Source organism: Canis aureus, chromosome 5 (assembly GCF_053574225.1).
Source record: "Canis aureus isolate CA01 chromosome 5, VMU_Caureus_v.1.0, whole genome shotgun sequence".
NCBI classification, from domain to species: Eukaryota; Metazoa; Chordata; class Mammalia; order Carnivora; family Canidae; genus Canis; species Canis aureus.
Window position 1 is genome coordinate 31,350,600 of NC_135615.1, and position 15,279 is coordinate 31,365,878.

Genomic DNA, 15,279 nt, shown 5'->3' on the forward strand with positions numbered 1-15,279 from the left:
ACTGAACAACTAAAAATTGGTTAAATTTTGGAAAAATCATCTCCTAAGCAGTTTTTTCCCCCCAAGATTTTATTTATTTATTCATGAGAGACACAGTGAGAGAGGCAGAGACACAGGCAGAGGGAGAAGCAGGTTCCTCGCAGGGAGCCCAATGTGGGGCTCGATCCTGGACTCCAGGATCACAGCCTGAGCTGAAGGCAGATGCTCAACTCCTGAGCCATGCAGGTGTCCCTCCTAAGCAGTTTGTATTGAAATTACAATTTTAACATCACCGATGAAAGAAACTTCAGAAAAACATACAAAAGCAATGATTGTAAAGTATATTACTAGACGAACACTGAAATTTCCTTCGAAAAAGTTTGGAACTCCGGAGTCTATTTGAAAGCTTGCCACATCCAGGGAAAAGCTTGGCTGGTATATTGAGCTAATATTGAATGGTTAGAGCCCTCAGGGCAGTAGTTTCAATGCATCCCCTGCCCTCCACCCCCAGTCTGCAGCAGGCTGCCGTGAGGATAGAAACCAGAGGTTCTGACACAGTTTGCTGGATCCACGGTGGGCAGTAAGGAACCTGTCCTCTGCGTATCAGTGTTCTGTGTTTTGAAGGTGGGTTATTGCTTCTGCTTGCTGCCTGCAAATACAAAGGCTGTTGCCATTGTTTTATGCCCCACGGGCTAAAGCGGATTCCAGCAGATTTAAGGGAGCCATCTCTGCTTTGGGAGGTATTCGAAAACACTGCTGTCTAGGGTCTGAGTTTGTGGGAGGAGCTAGCGTCATTCAGTTCACTGTGCACTTAGCCACACGGAATGGAGGCCGAGGCAATGATATCATGGAGCAGTCCAGCTCAACACCCAGCAAAGCCATACATTGAAAACCCACAGCTGACATCACGTTCGATGCTGGAAGGCTGAACGCATTCCTCCTAAGACCAGGAGCAAGACAGGATGCCCTTTCCCACCACTGCTACTTGACATTTTCTTGGACACTCTACCCAGATCTGTGAGATAAGCAACAGAGACAAAGGACATCCAGATTGGGAAGGATGAGGTAAAACTATTCTTGATCACAGATGATGTGACCTTACAGTATAGCCAAGCCCCAAGAGTTCATAAGGAAACTCGTAGAGCTGATAAACAAACTCAGCCAAGTCGCAAGGTGCAAGACGAACACACCAAGATTAGTTGTGTTTCTGTACATCGGTAGTGAACTCTCCAAAAGGAAATGTCTTGACAGGTACAGTGTTTTTGTTGGGGACGACAAAAATGTTTTGCCTATAGTTAGTGGTGATGGTTGTACAAGATTGTGAATCTGTTTAATGCCACTGGACTGTGTACTGACACATGGTCCACATGATAAACATCGTTAGGCAGATTTTACCACCATTAAAACATAATCTATAGAAAGATCATTGCAGATATTATAATAATGTCTAGTAATTATACGGAGCAGAGATCCACAACGTGAAACAGCTCACTGCCTGTTCACGTATGGTCACAAGCTACAAATGGCATAGACAGTTTTTTTAATGGCTGAAAAATCCAAAAAGTGAATAATAATTCAGGACACTTGAAAATTATGTGAATTCCAACTTTCACTATTCAGAAATAAAATATTTTGGAACAAAAGATTTGCCCAAATTGCAGGATTTGGATGATTTACTTATCCTTTGGGGCCCTAGTATAATTGTCTCTCCCCAGGTGGTACAAATCTAAACCACTGATCACCAAAATGACCTCTTTTTTTTTTTATGGTAAAACTTTACTTTCTACACACTTTAAAAAAATGTGCCAGTGGCTTTTGCCTTCTTTATAGGATTCGGTATTTTTGCAATCTGGTATCTCGTGAATTGACATGTCTTCAGAGGCTCCATTCATCAGTGTTATGGGACCCATAGGATTTAATCATCTCTCTTCCATGCTCTTAAGCACTTCCCATGTTTGAGTAATGAGTGAGCACTGGAGCACTGACCTGTCACTTGTGTGGCCACTGGTGGATTCCCTGTTCCCATCCTTGGCACATTTCCTGCTCATGCACCTGCCACCATCCTTCCCATTCAGCACTCTTTCAAGGCTCCTGGGCTTATATCAATGTCCTGCTTGCCAAAATAGAGAAATGTCAGAGCTCCACTTTATAACCTACCATTGATATAAAGGAAGAAAAAATAATCATGTACATTCACCTTCCCTCACTTATTAAAATTGGTGACAAATTCAACATGTTTTATTTTTGCTCATCTTGCTTTTGTATTTCAACTGCCCTTTCCTAACCTTTATATTATTTTTTTGCTTTTCACTGTAACTATGAACTCATAATTAATTTTCACAGAATCGACATCTTCCAAATAATGATGTTAACATTATTTTCAAAATGTCACAAGTGGTCTGGTGAGATTCCTTCTGTGGACGCCTTGTTTTATCAGCATTGTTGTTGGCATTGTAAGCTTCGATTTCTGGCAACAACACAGTATTTAACTCTATCCTGAATTTCCCTGATGCACAATACAAATAGCTACTTTCTAAGAAGGTAGATTTCTTTTTGGAGGAAAGGGCTAGAGAGTAAACTCTGGTCAATGGTATCGCATATGAAAATTGGTGGTAGGTGGAGATGCTACTTGAATCCTATTTGCTTCCCTTAGGCAGGACAGAGCTGGAGACAGTATTTTAAGCATGATTTTAGATGTGTGAACTCATACAATTTTTCCAATTTAATATATCATGTTTCTTACAGTGTGAGGCATTGTCACCCACTCATATCTTCTCCTATATTGTGTTTCTTTATTTAAAAAGTTGATTAAAGGAAATTACAGTAAAATGGAGAAATCAGCAGGCAAATAGAAACAGGTTTAAAGACCGTTGAGAATCAATGCTGGCAATTGCAGATGTTGAATAATGATGGTAGTCTGTATCAAAGTCCAGAAAATACCACCCAGTGTTTCATAATTAAACTATTCATTGGATGACCTATGCAACCAAGGGAAAGGCGCCAGTAGCTGAGTTGGCTTTGTCTTAGAAGAATTTCTAAACTCAGCATGGCAGAGACGGAGAAGTTCTAGATGGTGGGGGCAAGACAAGAAGTCTAAGGGAAACGACAGGAGAGGTCTGAACAGAGGAGGCCGGGGGAGCTGGTTGAGAAGGCATTTTGGGGACTCTAAATTTGTGCAGGCTGAGCACCTGCTGGGCAGTTCATTGTGACCAATTATGCAATAAAAACTACAAACCCAGGGCATTTTAACCTGTTTCTTCAAAAATCATACATTTTCTTTCAGGAATCTTAAAAATTGGCTACTCCAGAACAGAGACCAAAAATTGCAATAAAATAATACATATCACAGTAGTTGTCAACATTCTGGAGTTTCATACCCCATGTAAGGCTTGTAAGATGTAGCGATATCTTACTTTATTCACCATCTTTGTAGTGGATATTTTAATGTAATACAATTTAAACAGACTAAATGAAAATGGCATTTCATTTTAATGCATATTTTCCCCACAGAAGCATAATTTTTATTGAGGTATAATGTATACTGTTACGTGTCATAGATGTGCAGTGTGACATTTTGATGTTTGTGTAGATTGTGGAATGATGGCCACGGTACGTCTAGGTAGCGTGTATTTCCTGCACATATCCTATGTGTACGTGAGATGGAATAGACTTACTAGAGGTTTAGTGCCTTTTTGAGAGGAGAGGGAAAGGAGATGTTTCAGTGCATCTGAATTAGGCATGAGAGGAAAGGGAAAGACTCTGTAACAGAGTTGGAATCCAGAAATTAATCTAACAGCTTTAGCTAGCCTCTTTTAATGAGATCTGCTCTAATTATTATAGATAATATATTCTAGAAAAGGAATGTGACAGCCCAATAGTCTGTTTAGAAATTTTTCAATGAGGTATCACAATACCATCACATGGTCAATGAGCTAGAGATTGGCATGCTCTGTTGACCAGAGTGTAAACACTGATGGGACACAGCCTTTTGAGAAATTGGCTTGGAAAAATCAGATAAGAGCTTCAAAATATATATATTTAGTAATTTTCCATAGCATCATAAAATCGAACAAACATCATTTATAATCTCATTTTTTCAAAACTACTGCTTAGGTGGTCTGTGTACTTTGTATTGCTACCCATCATGAAGCAGATAATGTCTGGATTTCAATTGCTCTTTTATCAATTCAAACTCAGAAATATAAGTAAGCTCAGGGTTAGAGCTTCATTAAATAGTTTAAGAACAAAATTAATCAAAGATTAATCATTCTTAGACTGTGTTAGAATAATACAAATGTATCAGGGTTGTCAAATTTAACTCAAAATGGATTGAAGATTTAAATGTAAGACCTAGAACTTTAAGACACTGGAGGAAAACACAGGAGAAAATCTTAGTGATGTTGATCATGATTTCTTGAATAAGACATCAGAAGTGCAGCAACAAAACAGAAATAAACAAGTGGGACTACATCAAATCAAAAAGCTTGTGTGCAGTAAAGGAAACCGTCAACAGAGAGAAAAGGCATTCTCTGGAATGGGAGAAAACATTTGCAAATCATGTATTTGATAAGAGGTTCATTCCAAAATATGATGAGGAATTCCTACAACTTGTTAATAAAGAAACCAATAACCAAAAGACTTGAGTAGACATGTCTCCTAGGAAGACATACAAATGGCCAAGAGGTACGTGAAACGATGATCAACATCACTCGTCCTCAGGGACATGCAGATCAAATCCACAGTATCACTTCCTACCTACTAGGATGGCTATTTACAAAAGATGATGGGTAACAAGTGTTGGAGAAGAAGTGGAGAAATCGGAATTCTCACGAATTGGAATGTCAATGGTACAGCCATTTTGGAAAACCCTTGGCAGTTTCTCAGAACGTTAACCATGGGTTTGGTCTATGACTCAGTAATTCCAGGCTTACGTATAGATCCAAGAGAATTGAAAATGCACGTCCACACAAAACCACGTGCAGAAGTGTTTACAGAAGCATTGTTCCTTGTAAGCAAAAAGTAGAAAAAGCCAAGTGTTTGTCAACTGACGATTGCATAAACACGTGGTACATCTGTACAGAGGGATGTTAGTTGGCCATAAAAAGGACTGAAGTACTATTACACACTACAATGTGGATTCACCTTGAAAACATGCTAAGGGAAAGGAAGGGGGTCACAAAATGCCACATAGTGTGTGAATGCATTCAAATAAAATTTCCAGAATAGGCAAATCTGTGGAGACAAAAAGTGGTCGCCAGAGGCCGATGGGAGAAAGGAATGGGGAGTTGTTTCTATGAGTATGGGGTATTGGGGAGGGGTAAGAAAGTACTCTAAAATTGTATACTTGTAACAACGCCGTGAATATACTAAAAACTGTTGACTTGGGTAATTTGAAGGGGGTGATTTTATGGCATGTGACTTACTATACTATTTTCTCCCCTCTGCAGATGTATTATAATTAGAAGCCAGAAGAGTGCAAAGAGATGAATCTAATGAAACTTAGATCTGTAAAGCTGAACGATGGACTCAGCATGCCTCCACTGGGATTTGGCACCTCTGCTCCTAGCAAGGTAGTCATAATGACGCTGGGGATGGAGGGTGGCAGACACAGGTCCTTATATGAACCAGAGTTAGGCAAATGCAGGTGGGCCTCATTTTCTTCATTTGTAAGCTTCTCTCCAGGTTAGGTTATTTTGTGCAGTTAGTGAGTTGGTGCTCTTCAAATTTTCAGAGGAATAAAAACACCTGTTAAAAGTCCAGATTTGGGGGCTATACCCACAAAGGTTCTCAATGAGTAGATCTGCGATAGAGCTAAAAAAATCTGCATTTCTCATGAGCTGCCTTTGTGACTCTGATGCTGTTTGTCGACGGGTCACCCTCGGAATGGCACTCTTATCAAGGGACATGGACGTGTATCATCTGTCAGCAGTTCTCACCTGCTCTCCAGTTGTAGCCACGCACAGTCCACTAGAATCAATGAAATCCAGGAGTCTTGATTACCACACGACGGAGACTTCGTGGCGAGTTTGCTTGTGATGTCCTTTTCTGTCAGGTCCAGTGTCCAAGAGATCTCTGTCCACCAGTACTCATAGAATATCTAGAGAAATCTTGGCCACTGAAGGGTCTGGAGAGGACAAGATTAATATTAGAGGGAACGTTGGTGGTCTGGAGTGAAAATATCCTCTTAGAAGCCAGGTTGGTAGTACTGTGTCATGGGGAGAGCCAAGTGGCACTTGGAAATTCTCTCTCTGGAACGCTGAACTCCATGCATGTTTCTCGTTTGAACATTGCAAACTACAAGAGCACACCTTCAGTGGTTCTTGGCGGAGGAGCTTATAACTGTTTAAAGAAAGTTGTAGGATTAGTTCCTCAGCACAGGAGCCACATGGGGTATAATGCTGAGGACTGCAGCAAGGATGCTGGTGCAGAGTATGGCTTTCACTTGGACTTGGCTCTTAAATCTGTGGATGATCAGTTAATCTCCTTGGTGCTAGTTAACTCATCAGGAGTTATAAATTTAAAAGTAACCCAGGGGACATTTTAAGTGAGGGAGGGAGAGGTCATGGAGAGGGAAATTCATGGATAATTTTAAAAGTCCAGCCTGGTAGGCCAGCAGAATGGCAGGCAGCTAAGAGAAATAACCAAGTTGTTTATTGCTTATAGCTATTTTTCTGTAAAAGAGGAGTTTATTTTCTTTTTTTGTCTTTGTCCCTCCTCAAATGTTTGAAGTATTTCTCCAAGTTTAGAAAAGTGAATCATTAATTTATTCTGTATAAAGTTACACCATCATTGCACTGAGGTAATTTTGAGCCTTCGGCTTCTGGATTGCAACCAGTTTAATCATCTCTTACAGAGTGAATTCACTTGGGACTGTAAATCAATAGATTGTGTAAATCCACAGATCATGTAAATCCAGAAGCAGAGGGTTAAAGCCAGTGGCCAGGTGGGTCAGCTCATGAGCTCACGAGATCCAATGGTGAGCACCTTTTCATAATATTCCTAGCTCGAAGTTAGCAGGGGTGGGAGTATTTAACCATAGAAACAGGTAAATCAAGGCTTCTTTTCTTCTTCAGAGAGTCGGTTGTCAAACATTTACCACTAAGGTTATGAGTTGACATTTAGCTCTGACATCTCTAGCTCTCAGCCCTTGGGTAAATGAGGTTCTGCTGAATCGCTCTACATGTGGAACTGGCCATTCCTGTCAAGTAGGTCCTTATCTTCTTATGGTCTTCTAGGTTCCTAAGACTGAAGTGGAAGAGGCCGTCAAGAGAGCAATCGATGTAGGCTACCGCCATTTTGACTCAGCCTATATGTATCTCAATGAAGAAGAGATTGGGAGGGCCATCCAGAGGAAGATTGCTGATGGCACTGTGAAGAGAGAGGACATATTCTACACTTCGAAGGTTCTGTGTACAGTCCCCTCTCTACTGTGACTAATTGACATGTTAGGTCTCTTTCCTATGACGTAGGAAAAAAATACCACAGAACTGCTGTGAGGATGAAAGCAATGTTTGTAAAAATACATATATTTTTTTAAATTTTTAAAAAAGATCTTTTAAAGGGTGTGTGTGCGCACTCAGGCGTGCGTGCCAGTGGCGGGGGGCAGAGGGAGAGGGCAAATCTCAAGGAGACTCCCCTCTGAACATGGAGGCTACACAAGGCTCTATCTCTGGACCCTGAGTCAAAATCAAGAGTTAGACGCTTAGCCAAGTGAGCCACCCAGGTGCCCCTATATATATATATATTTTAACTCTTGAGCCATTTTCTCCTACTATTATTCATATCCGTAGATATCATATCTGAAACAAATAAAAGAATGTATGTATTAAAGTCAGACTGGAAAGGGAATCCAAGAGGCATTTTTCCAGTAGTGTGCATTGAGCTAAGTACTGCTAGAACTGGATATTTAAATATGAGGTAAAGTACCCAAGAAGAAACACTTGAAGTCCACTCAAGTGAATCCTAGGCAAGTCTGTGAACAGATATCTCTTCCTTCTCAATCCAGAGGATGAGGCTCTATGACTCTGTTACACACAGTATCATCATCTTATTCTCATCTGTTTATATCCTTTCCAGAGGGTCCTCTGGTTTCCTTATTTTTAGCAATTTTGATTGATTTTCCCTAAATTGTTACTTCCTAAAATAAGCTAAAGTACCCCCCCCCTCAAATTCCTATGGGGCCTAATTTTCTTTGGAACCCTGAACCATTTAATACAGTCAAGATGCAATTTCCTGATTCACAACTACTTGAAGTTCTTGCTTAAAATGCAATTTTCTGGTTCAATCTCCAGATACTGTGATTTATTATATTTGAGGTAGAACCCAGGAGTGTGTTCTTTACAGGCAAACCAAATAATTCCTTTACATTCTAACATTTGAAACCCTCCGTGCAAGGCCATACTATTTTTTTTCTTCCTTGTGGTCTTAATTCAGAATGAAACAGAAGCTATGAGGAACACAACTTAGGAGCTTGGCAGAGTAATTTGTCACTTCCCAATGACAGCAAGTGGGTTTGTGGTTTTTATTATTTATTTGCCATTTTATTCATTTCTCCTAAAGATTTTTTTTAAGCTGAATCAGATAGTTTTATTTGGTTCTGCTTAGGCTAGAGCTAGGCAGCAAGTCCCTAAGGACTCAACTAGGCCGTATTAAAATACAGCAATTTTTTAAAAAAATTGAAGAAGAATTAAAAGATAGCACTTCTGTTATGGAATCAGAGTGGACATATAATGTTCTATTAGTTCCAGGTGTACAAGAGAGTGGTTTGACAGGTCTATATATTTCGGAAAGCTCGCCACGATAAGCGAGCCGCCATCTGTCACCATACAATTTTGTTGCACCACTTTTGACTATATTTATTCTCCTTTCTTCATGACTTACTTACTGTATAATTGGAAGTTCATACTTCTTGAACCCCTACACCTGTTTCACCCATTCCCTCCCTCCCCTCCCTTTTGGCAACTACCAGTTTCTCCTCTGCCTTTATGAGTCTGTTTCTGTTTTCTGTTTGTTTATTCAACCATTTGTTTTGTTTTTCAGATTTCATATATAAGTGAGAGCATATGCCATTTTTCCTTCTCTGTATGAGTTATTTCACTTAACATGATATCCTCTAGGTCCATCTATGTTGACACAAATGGCAAGATTTCATTCTTTTTAATGGCTAAGTAATATTCCGTTTTACATATGTATTACATCTTCTTCATCCATTCACTTATCAGTGGACATTTGGATTGCTTCCATATCTTAGTTATTGTAAATAATGCTGCAATAAACATAAGCATGCATGTATTTTTTTTAATTAGTGTTTCATTTTCTTTTGGTAAATACCCTAAAGTAGAATTATAGTAGTGGATCATATGGTTTTTTTAGTTTTAATTTTTTGAAGAAGCTCCCTCCATACTCTTCTCCGGAGTGGCTGCACCAGTTTGCATTCCTACTAACAGTGCACAAGGTCCCTCTTTCTCTAAATTCTCACCAACACCTGTTGTTTCTTGTGTTGTTGGTGTTATCCATTCTGACAGGTATGAGGTGGTATCTCATTATGGTTTTTATTTGCATTTCCATGATGAGTGATGATATTTAGCATCTTTTCATGTGTCTGTTGGCCATCTGTATGTGCTCCTTGGAAAAGTGTACATTCAGGTCTTCTCCCAGACCTGATTAGTCTCCTTAGTCAGATTATTTGTTCTTCTGGTGTTGAGTTGTGTAAGTTCCTTATATTTTTTTATATTAACCACTTATCAGATATATCATTTGAAATATTTTCTCCCATTCAGTAGGTTGCTTTTTTGTTTTGTTGATTGTTTCCTTTGCACTACAGAAGCTTTTTAGTTTGGCGTAGTCCCAGTAGTTTATTTTTCAGTAGGTTGCTTTTTTGTTTTGTTGATTGTTTCCTTTGCACTACAGAAGCTTTTTAGTTTGGCGTAGTCCCAGTAGTTTATTTTTGCTTTTGTTTCCATTGCCTCAGGAGACATATCCTTAAGTATGTTGCTAAGGCCAACATCCAAGAGATTGCTGCCTGTGTCTTCTTTTAGGATTTTTATTGTTTCCTGTCTCACATTTAGGACTTGAACTGTTTTGAGATTTTTGTGTGTGTATGGTGTAAGAAAGTGGTCCAGTTTCATCCTTCTGAATGTGGCTATATAGTTTTCCCAACATCATTTGTTGAAGACACTATCTTTTTCCCATTGGATATTCTTTCCTGCTTTGTTGAAGATTAATTGACCATATAGCTGTGGGTTCATTTCTGAGCTTTCTATTCTATTCCATTGATCTGTGTCTCCATTTGTGCCAGTACCTTATTGTTTTGATTACAGTAGGTTTATTTTATATCTTGAAGTCTAGGATTATGATAGTTCTGGTTTTGTTTTCCTTTCTCAAGATTCCTTTGCCTGTTCAGGGTCTTTTGTGGTTCCATAGACATTTTAGGATTGTTTGTTTTAGTTCTCTAAAAAATGCTATTGGTATTTTAATAAGGATTGCATTGAATCTGTAGATTGCTTTGGGTAGTATGGACATTTTAACAATATTAATTCTCCCAATCCATTAACATGGTATATCTTTCCCATTGTGTGATTTTTAATTTCTCTCATCAATGTCTTATAATTTTCTGAATCCGGGTCTTTTATCTCCTTGGTTAAATTTATTCCCAGGTGTTTTATTCCTTTTGGTGCAATTTTAAATGGGATTTCTTTCTTTCTTTCTTTCTTTCTTTCTTTCTTTCTTTCTTTCTTTCTTTCTTTTTCTTTTTAAAGACTTTATTTATTTGATGCATAGAGAAAGAGAGAGAGAGAAATCACAAGCAGGCAGAGTGGCAGGCAGAGGGAAAGGGAGAAGCAAGCTCCCCGCTGAGCTGGGAGCCTGGCAAGCGGCTCCATTACAGGACTCTGAGATCATAACCTGAGCCAAAGGCAGACGATTAACTGCCTGCACCACCCAGGTGCCCCTGGGATTGGTTTCTTAATTTTTTTCCCTGTTACTTCCTCCTGCCATGTTAGTGAATTCTAAATTTATTAGTTCTAATAGTTTTTTGGTGGAGTCTTTATATAGTACCACATCTGCATTGTGAATAGTGACAGTTTTATACTTTATTAATTTCTCCTAAATATTCTTTAAAAAAATAATCTAATACTACTTCTCTTTCAACCACTGCAGGTGTGGGTAACCTTCCTCCGTCCAGAATTGGTTCAAACCAATCTAGAAATGTCACTGAAGAAGCTTGGGTTTAGCTATGTGGATCTTTATCTCATTCATTTCCCAGTACCTTTGAAGGTTAGCAAAAGTTATTTTACTTTGATGACCAACATACCAATTAGTAGCTGAATACAACAGAGGATATAGTTTATAAAAAATGAGGAGAAACATACATAGTATTTTAAGATTCCCTTTTTTCTGCTGTAATATTCCTTTCTCAGCCCCAGAGTGACAAGAGTTCACTGTCATCCATGTCTTTGATTTTGTGAATACACTGTCTGTATTTTCAAGACCTCTGCTCCTGAATCTCAGCCTTTGACCCCTCGTTTTTGGAGAATGTTCTGAGGTAGAGAACAGTTGAGGCACAGGAGATTTAATGAGGATGGAACACAGGCTTTGAGATGCTGACGAGTCATGTTCTTGAATGCCCATCTCTAGGTGGAAGCAGGAATTGAAGCAGCTTATCCCACAAGTATCTGGGGCCAAGGGGCCTATGGAGCCCTGGCACCACCCTAGCCTCTCTCTAGGATGGGTATTGGGTGTTTCAAGCTGCCCTTGACACAAACAATATTTATTGAACCTTTATCAGTTAAAAACATACTTTCTAGGAAATGCATTTCCTCCATGTACTTTCTCTCCCTTTAGCCTAAGGTTTCCATTCCTTTCAAAATGAGAATACATTGTCGCATTAGCCTGAAGGTCTGTAGGCTCTTGATGGCTTGGCTGAGGCCAAACACAACTTTGTACAACCTCTCATTCTTTTCTGTGTCCCAGCCTGGGGAGGAATTGTTCCCAAAGGACAAAGATGGAAAAATCATTTTTGACAGAGTGGATCTCTGTGCCACATGGGAGGTGAGTAGAGCTCCAAAGATGCGATCCATGTCTCTGCATGTTGGGTGAGAGAGGATGGACAAGGAATTCAAGATGTGTGCATCTCGTCCAGTTCTGCTCCCATGTAGACTTGGGCGAGTCCTTCCCTGAGTGTCCTTCTGCCATGGTTTCACACCTCTCCCATTTAATAATTTACCAAGTACTTGTTGAGTGCCTATGATGTATTGGATACTAAGTATTTTTAAGTTCTCAGGCTACGTCAATGAACAAACCAAGGTCTCTGGGCGCATGGAATGGAAGTGCTGTGGCATGGGTTGGGGGTGTGTGGAATGGGAAAGTAAAACTCACCAAGGAAACTGAGAATGCCAGGGTAGGTATGGGATGCAGATGGGCAGGGTAGGCTTTCCTGAGAAGGTAACAAATTGGGCAAATATTTGTAAGTGCGGAACTGAACACGTGGGTATCTAGAAGGAGAGTGATACAGGCATAAAGGAAGCCAAGGCCCAGTTGTTGTTGTTAAGATTTTATTCATTTACTTGAGAAAGACTGAGAGTGGGGAGGAGCAGAGAGGGAGAGGGAGAAGCAGATCCCCCGCTGAGCAGTGAGCCCAACATGGGACTTGATCCCAGGACTCTGGGATCATGCCCTGATCCGAAGGCAGACACTTAACCCACTAAGCCACCCAGATGCCCTCAAGGCCCAGTTCCTAAGGTGGGAGAGAGCCTATTATGTTCAAGAACAGCAAGGGTGCGTGTGTGACTGGAATAGTTAATCTGATGACCCTAATAGGACATGAGGTCACAGAGAAAAGAGGGAGCCAATGGGCTGGGGACCAGAATGGCCTCCTTCTTGGTTCCCAAGCTGCAGACCTCCACTCCTGGTCTCCTGGGGCTTGTTTTGCCATCACTCAAGTTTTTCTAGGTGTGCAGCTAAAAATCGCACTGAGCCCTTTAGCTCTGTTCTAAACCCTGTGCATTCTATCTTCTTACTCATTTTTAAGAATTATTTTATTTTCCATTCTCCTACTTGGTTAATTCCTATCTCCTTTATTGACATGAGTGCCTTTAAAGGCTCTCTCTCTCAATAAATAAATAAATAAATAAATAAATAAATAAATAAATAAATAAAAATAAAAAAAATAAAGGCTCTCTCTCTCATGCTCTGTCTCATCTTCTCTCCCATCCTCCACCCCTACTCTTAGCACGCTACCATTTATCATGCTTCCCTAGCTGGCTCCACAGATTACTGACCACCCCTTCCCTCCGTAGGCCATGGAGAAGTGTAAAGATTCAGGGCTTGCCAAGTCTATTGGTGTGTCCAACTTTAACCGCAGGCAGCTGGAGAGGATCCTGAGCAAGCCAAGGCTTAAGTACAAGCCTGTCTGCAACCAGGTGAGCCACATCAATCAACCCACCGCACCCCCATCTCCTCTCCCTCCTTGGCTTACTCTTCCCTCATTTCAACTAGGTCACGGGTGGCATCTCCCCATCCTGTAGAGAGCAGAGTGTACTGCAAGTTGTTGAAAACAGTCCCCAAGGCCACGTCACTTTATAACAAAACATCTAAGTGTCAGGTTGGAGTATAATCTACTAGGTGTTATGGTGGTTGGTCTTAGAAATTTAAAGCTAGCTAATTACTGAGCTTTCTCATCTCTGGTCAATAAAGTTGGAACACTTCTATATAAAAGAAAACGGGTAATTCTTTCGAGTTCTGTGTTAGGAGATATCTGCTGAGACTCAATGGTATAAAATCAGCCACCCACAATGTGAGTAGGTTAGTGCCATTGAACTGTATGCTTAGAAATGGCTAAAATGGTAGATCTACTTTTTAAAAAATGGTAAATTTAAAAAAAAAATAAAAATAAAAAAATAAAAAATGGTAAATTTATGTTATGTGTATTTTACCACAATAAAAACATTTAAAGGTTAAAAAAAAATCAGAAGTCCACTTGTTATAATAAACCTGCTTTAATGAGCCACACATAAAACTTGCTTATCTTAGAATAATGTAAGAAATCATGAGTACAGAAGTGAGTGGCCACCCTTCTGCACTCCGGAGAGCTCACACTCGCCTTGGGCTTATCTCCTTTAAACTTCGTACCTGCAGGCTTGTTAGAGAGGGATTGGCAATCCGTGTATTAGATATCAGTGAGTCTTATTTTTTTTCTTATTTTTAGATGAAAAGTACAAATAGTTGTTCTAAAGGTGGTATTGTGGGTCCCTTGGGAGATTTACCTTCACTTTGAGCATCACCAGTTTATAGAAAATAAAGAAACTGGTTTTGATTGGGGTAGTGATGACGAATTAAGGAAGAAGCTGAACGTGGCCCTGAGCTCTACCGGGCAAATGGAATGCAGCCAAGTTGAGGTCGTTGGTTACTGGCAAGTCTACATGAGCCCAAAGAGCTGGAACAGAGTCTAGTTCGTTGTGACCTGTGAGGTTGAGGTCATTGGTTAATGGGAAGTCTACATGGGCTCAAAGAGCTGGAACAGAGTTCAGTTCGTTGTGATCTGTGAGGCAATCAGGTGATAGCAGACGGTGGTTCAGGTCAGGTGAACCTAGGTCCAGGCTTGGTTTGGGGCCCTGAATACAATACATCCCCCTTCCTCCCTGTCCGTGTCCCTGACGGAGACCGCAAACACACGTGCAGCTGTGACACAGAAAGTCCCTTTGCACCTAATGCCTGAGCCAGCCCCTTTCCTGCAAGCTGTGTTGATGAATACGGTTCACGGGAGGCCCAAGTCAGGCTTCTGGCTTCTCCTCGGATCTGTGCTCATGCTTATCCAACCACCACAGTCAGGGGAAAGGCAGTGAAAAAGGGGTGCAGCAGGAGCTCAGCCACACTTTTGGTTTGGGATCTGGCCTTGTCTCTCATGAGCCCCTTTCTCAGTAGAGCCGTGTCATCTCTGGGCCGTAATGCAGAGGTAAGCCTCTGGCAGGTCCCCTGGCACAGCTGTGGGTGATGATCCTGTGTTGGCTCCTGTGGCTGGGACACCTACATGCGTTTGCTACCGGGCGACACAGCCCTGCAGCTTCCCCGTCAGGTTGGTGGCCGTGGTCCTGTGATCCAGCCCTTCTGCTTCGCACTCTGCAGGTGGAGTGTCACCTTTACTTCAACCAGAGCAAACTCCTGGAGTTCTGCAAGTCCAAGGACATCATCCTGACTGCATACGGTGCCTTGGGGTCCGACTTCGGGAAGGAATGGTAATGATCTCTATGCCTGTATCCTAACTGCAGACGCTGTACCTTCTGGAGTCATCACTCAACTGTCGGG

The 15,279-nt window shown here is 40.8% G+C and overlaps 1 protein-coding gene across 5 annotated transcripts in view; it reads left to right on the forward strand.

Moving 5' to 3' along the window:
- LOC144313905 (estradiol 17 beta-dehydrogenase 5-like) overlaps positions 1-15,279 on the forward strand; it is a 30,073-nt gene that overhangs the window by 7,833 nt on the left and 6,961 nt on the right. For 3 of the 5 annotated variants that reach the window (XM_077897328.1, XM_077897327.1, XM_077897326.1), the window contains 6 exons: positions 5,427-5,549; positions 7,215-7,382; positions 11,137-11,253; positions 11,950-12,027; positions 13,275-13,397; positions 15,100-15,209. In XM_077897328.1, the coding sequence (XP_077753454.1) occupies positions 5,463-5,549; positions 7,215-7,382; positions 11,137-11,253; positions 11,950-12,027; positions 13,275-13,397; positions 15,100-15,209 (683 nt within the window). In that variant the 5' untranslated portion in view covers positions 5,427-5,462. Of the gene's footprint in view, positions 1-5,426; positions 5,550-6,801; positions 6,956-7,214; positions 7,383-11,136; positions 11,254-11,949; positions 12,028-13,274; positions 13,398-15,099; positions 15,210-15,279 lie in introns of those variants that run through there. The other 2 variants (XM_077897330.1, XM_077897329.1) reach the window with 2 other exon arrangements.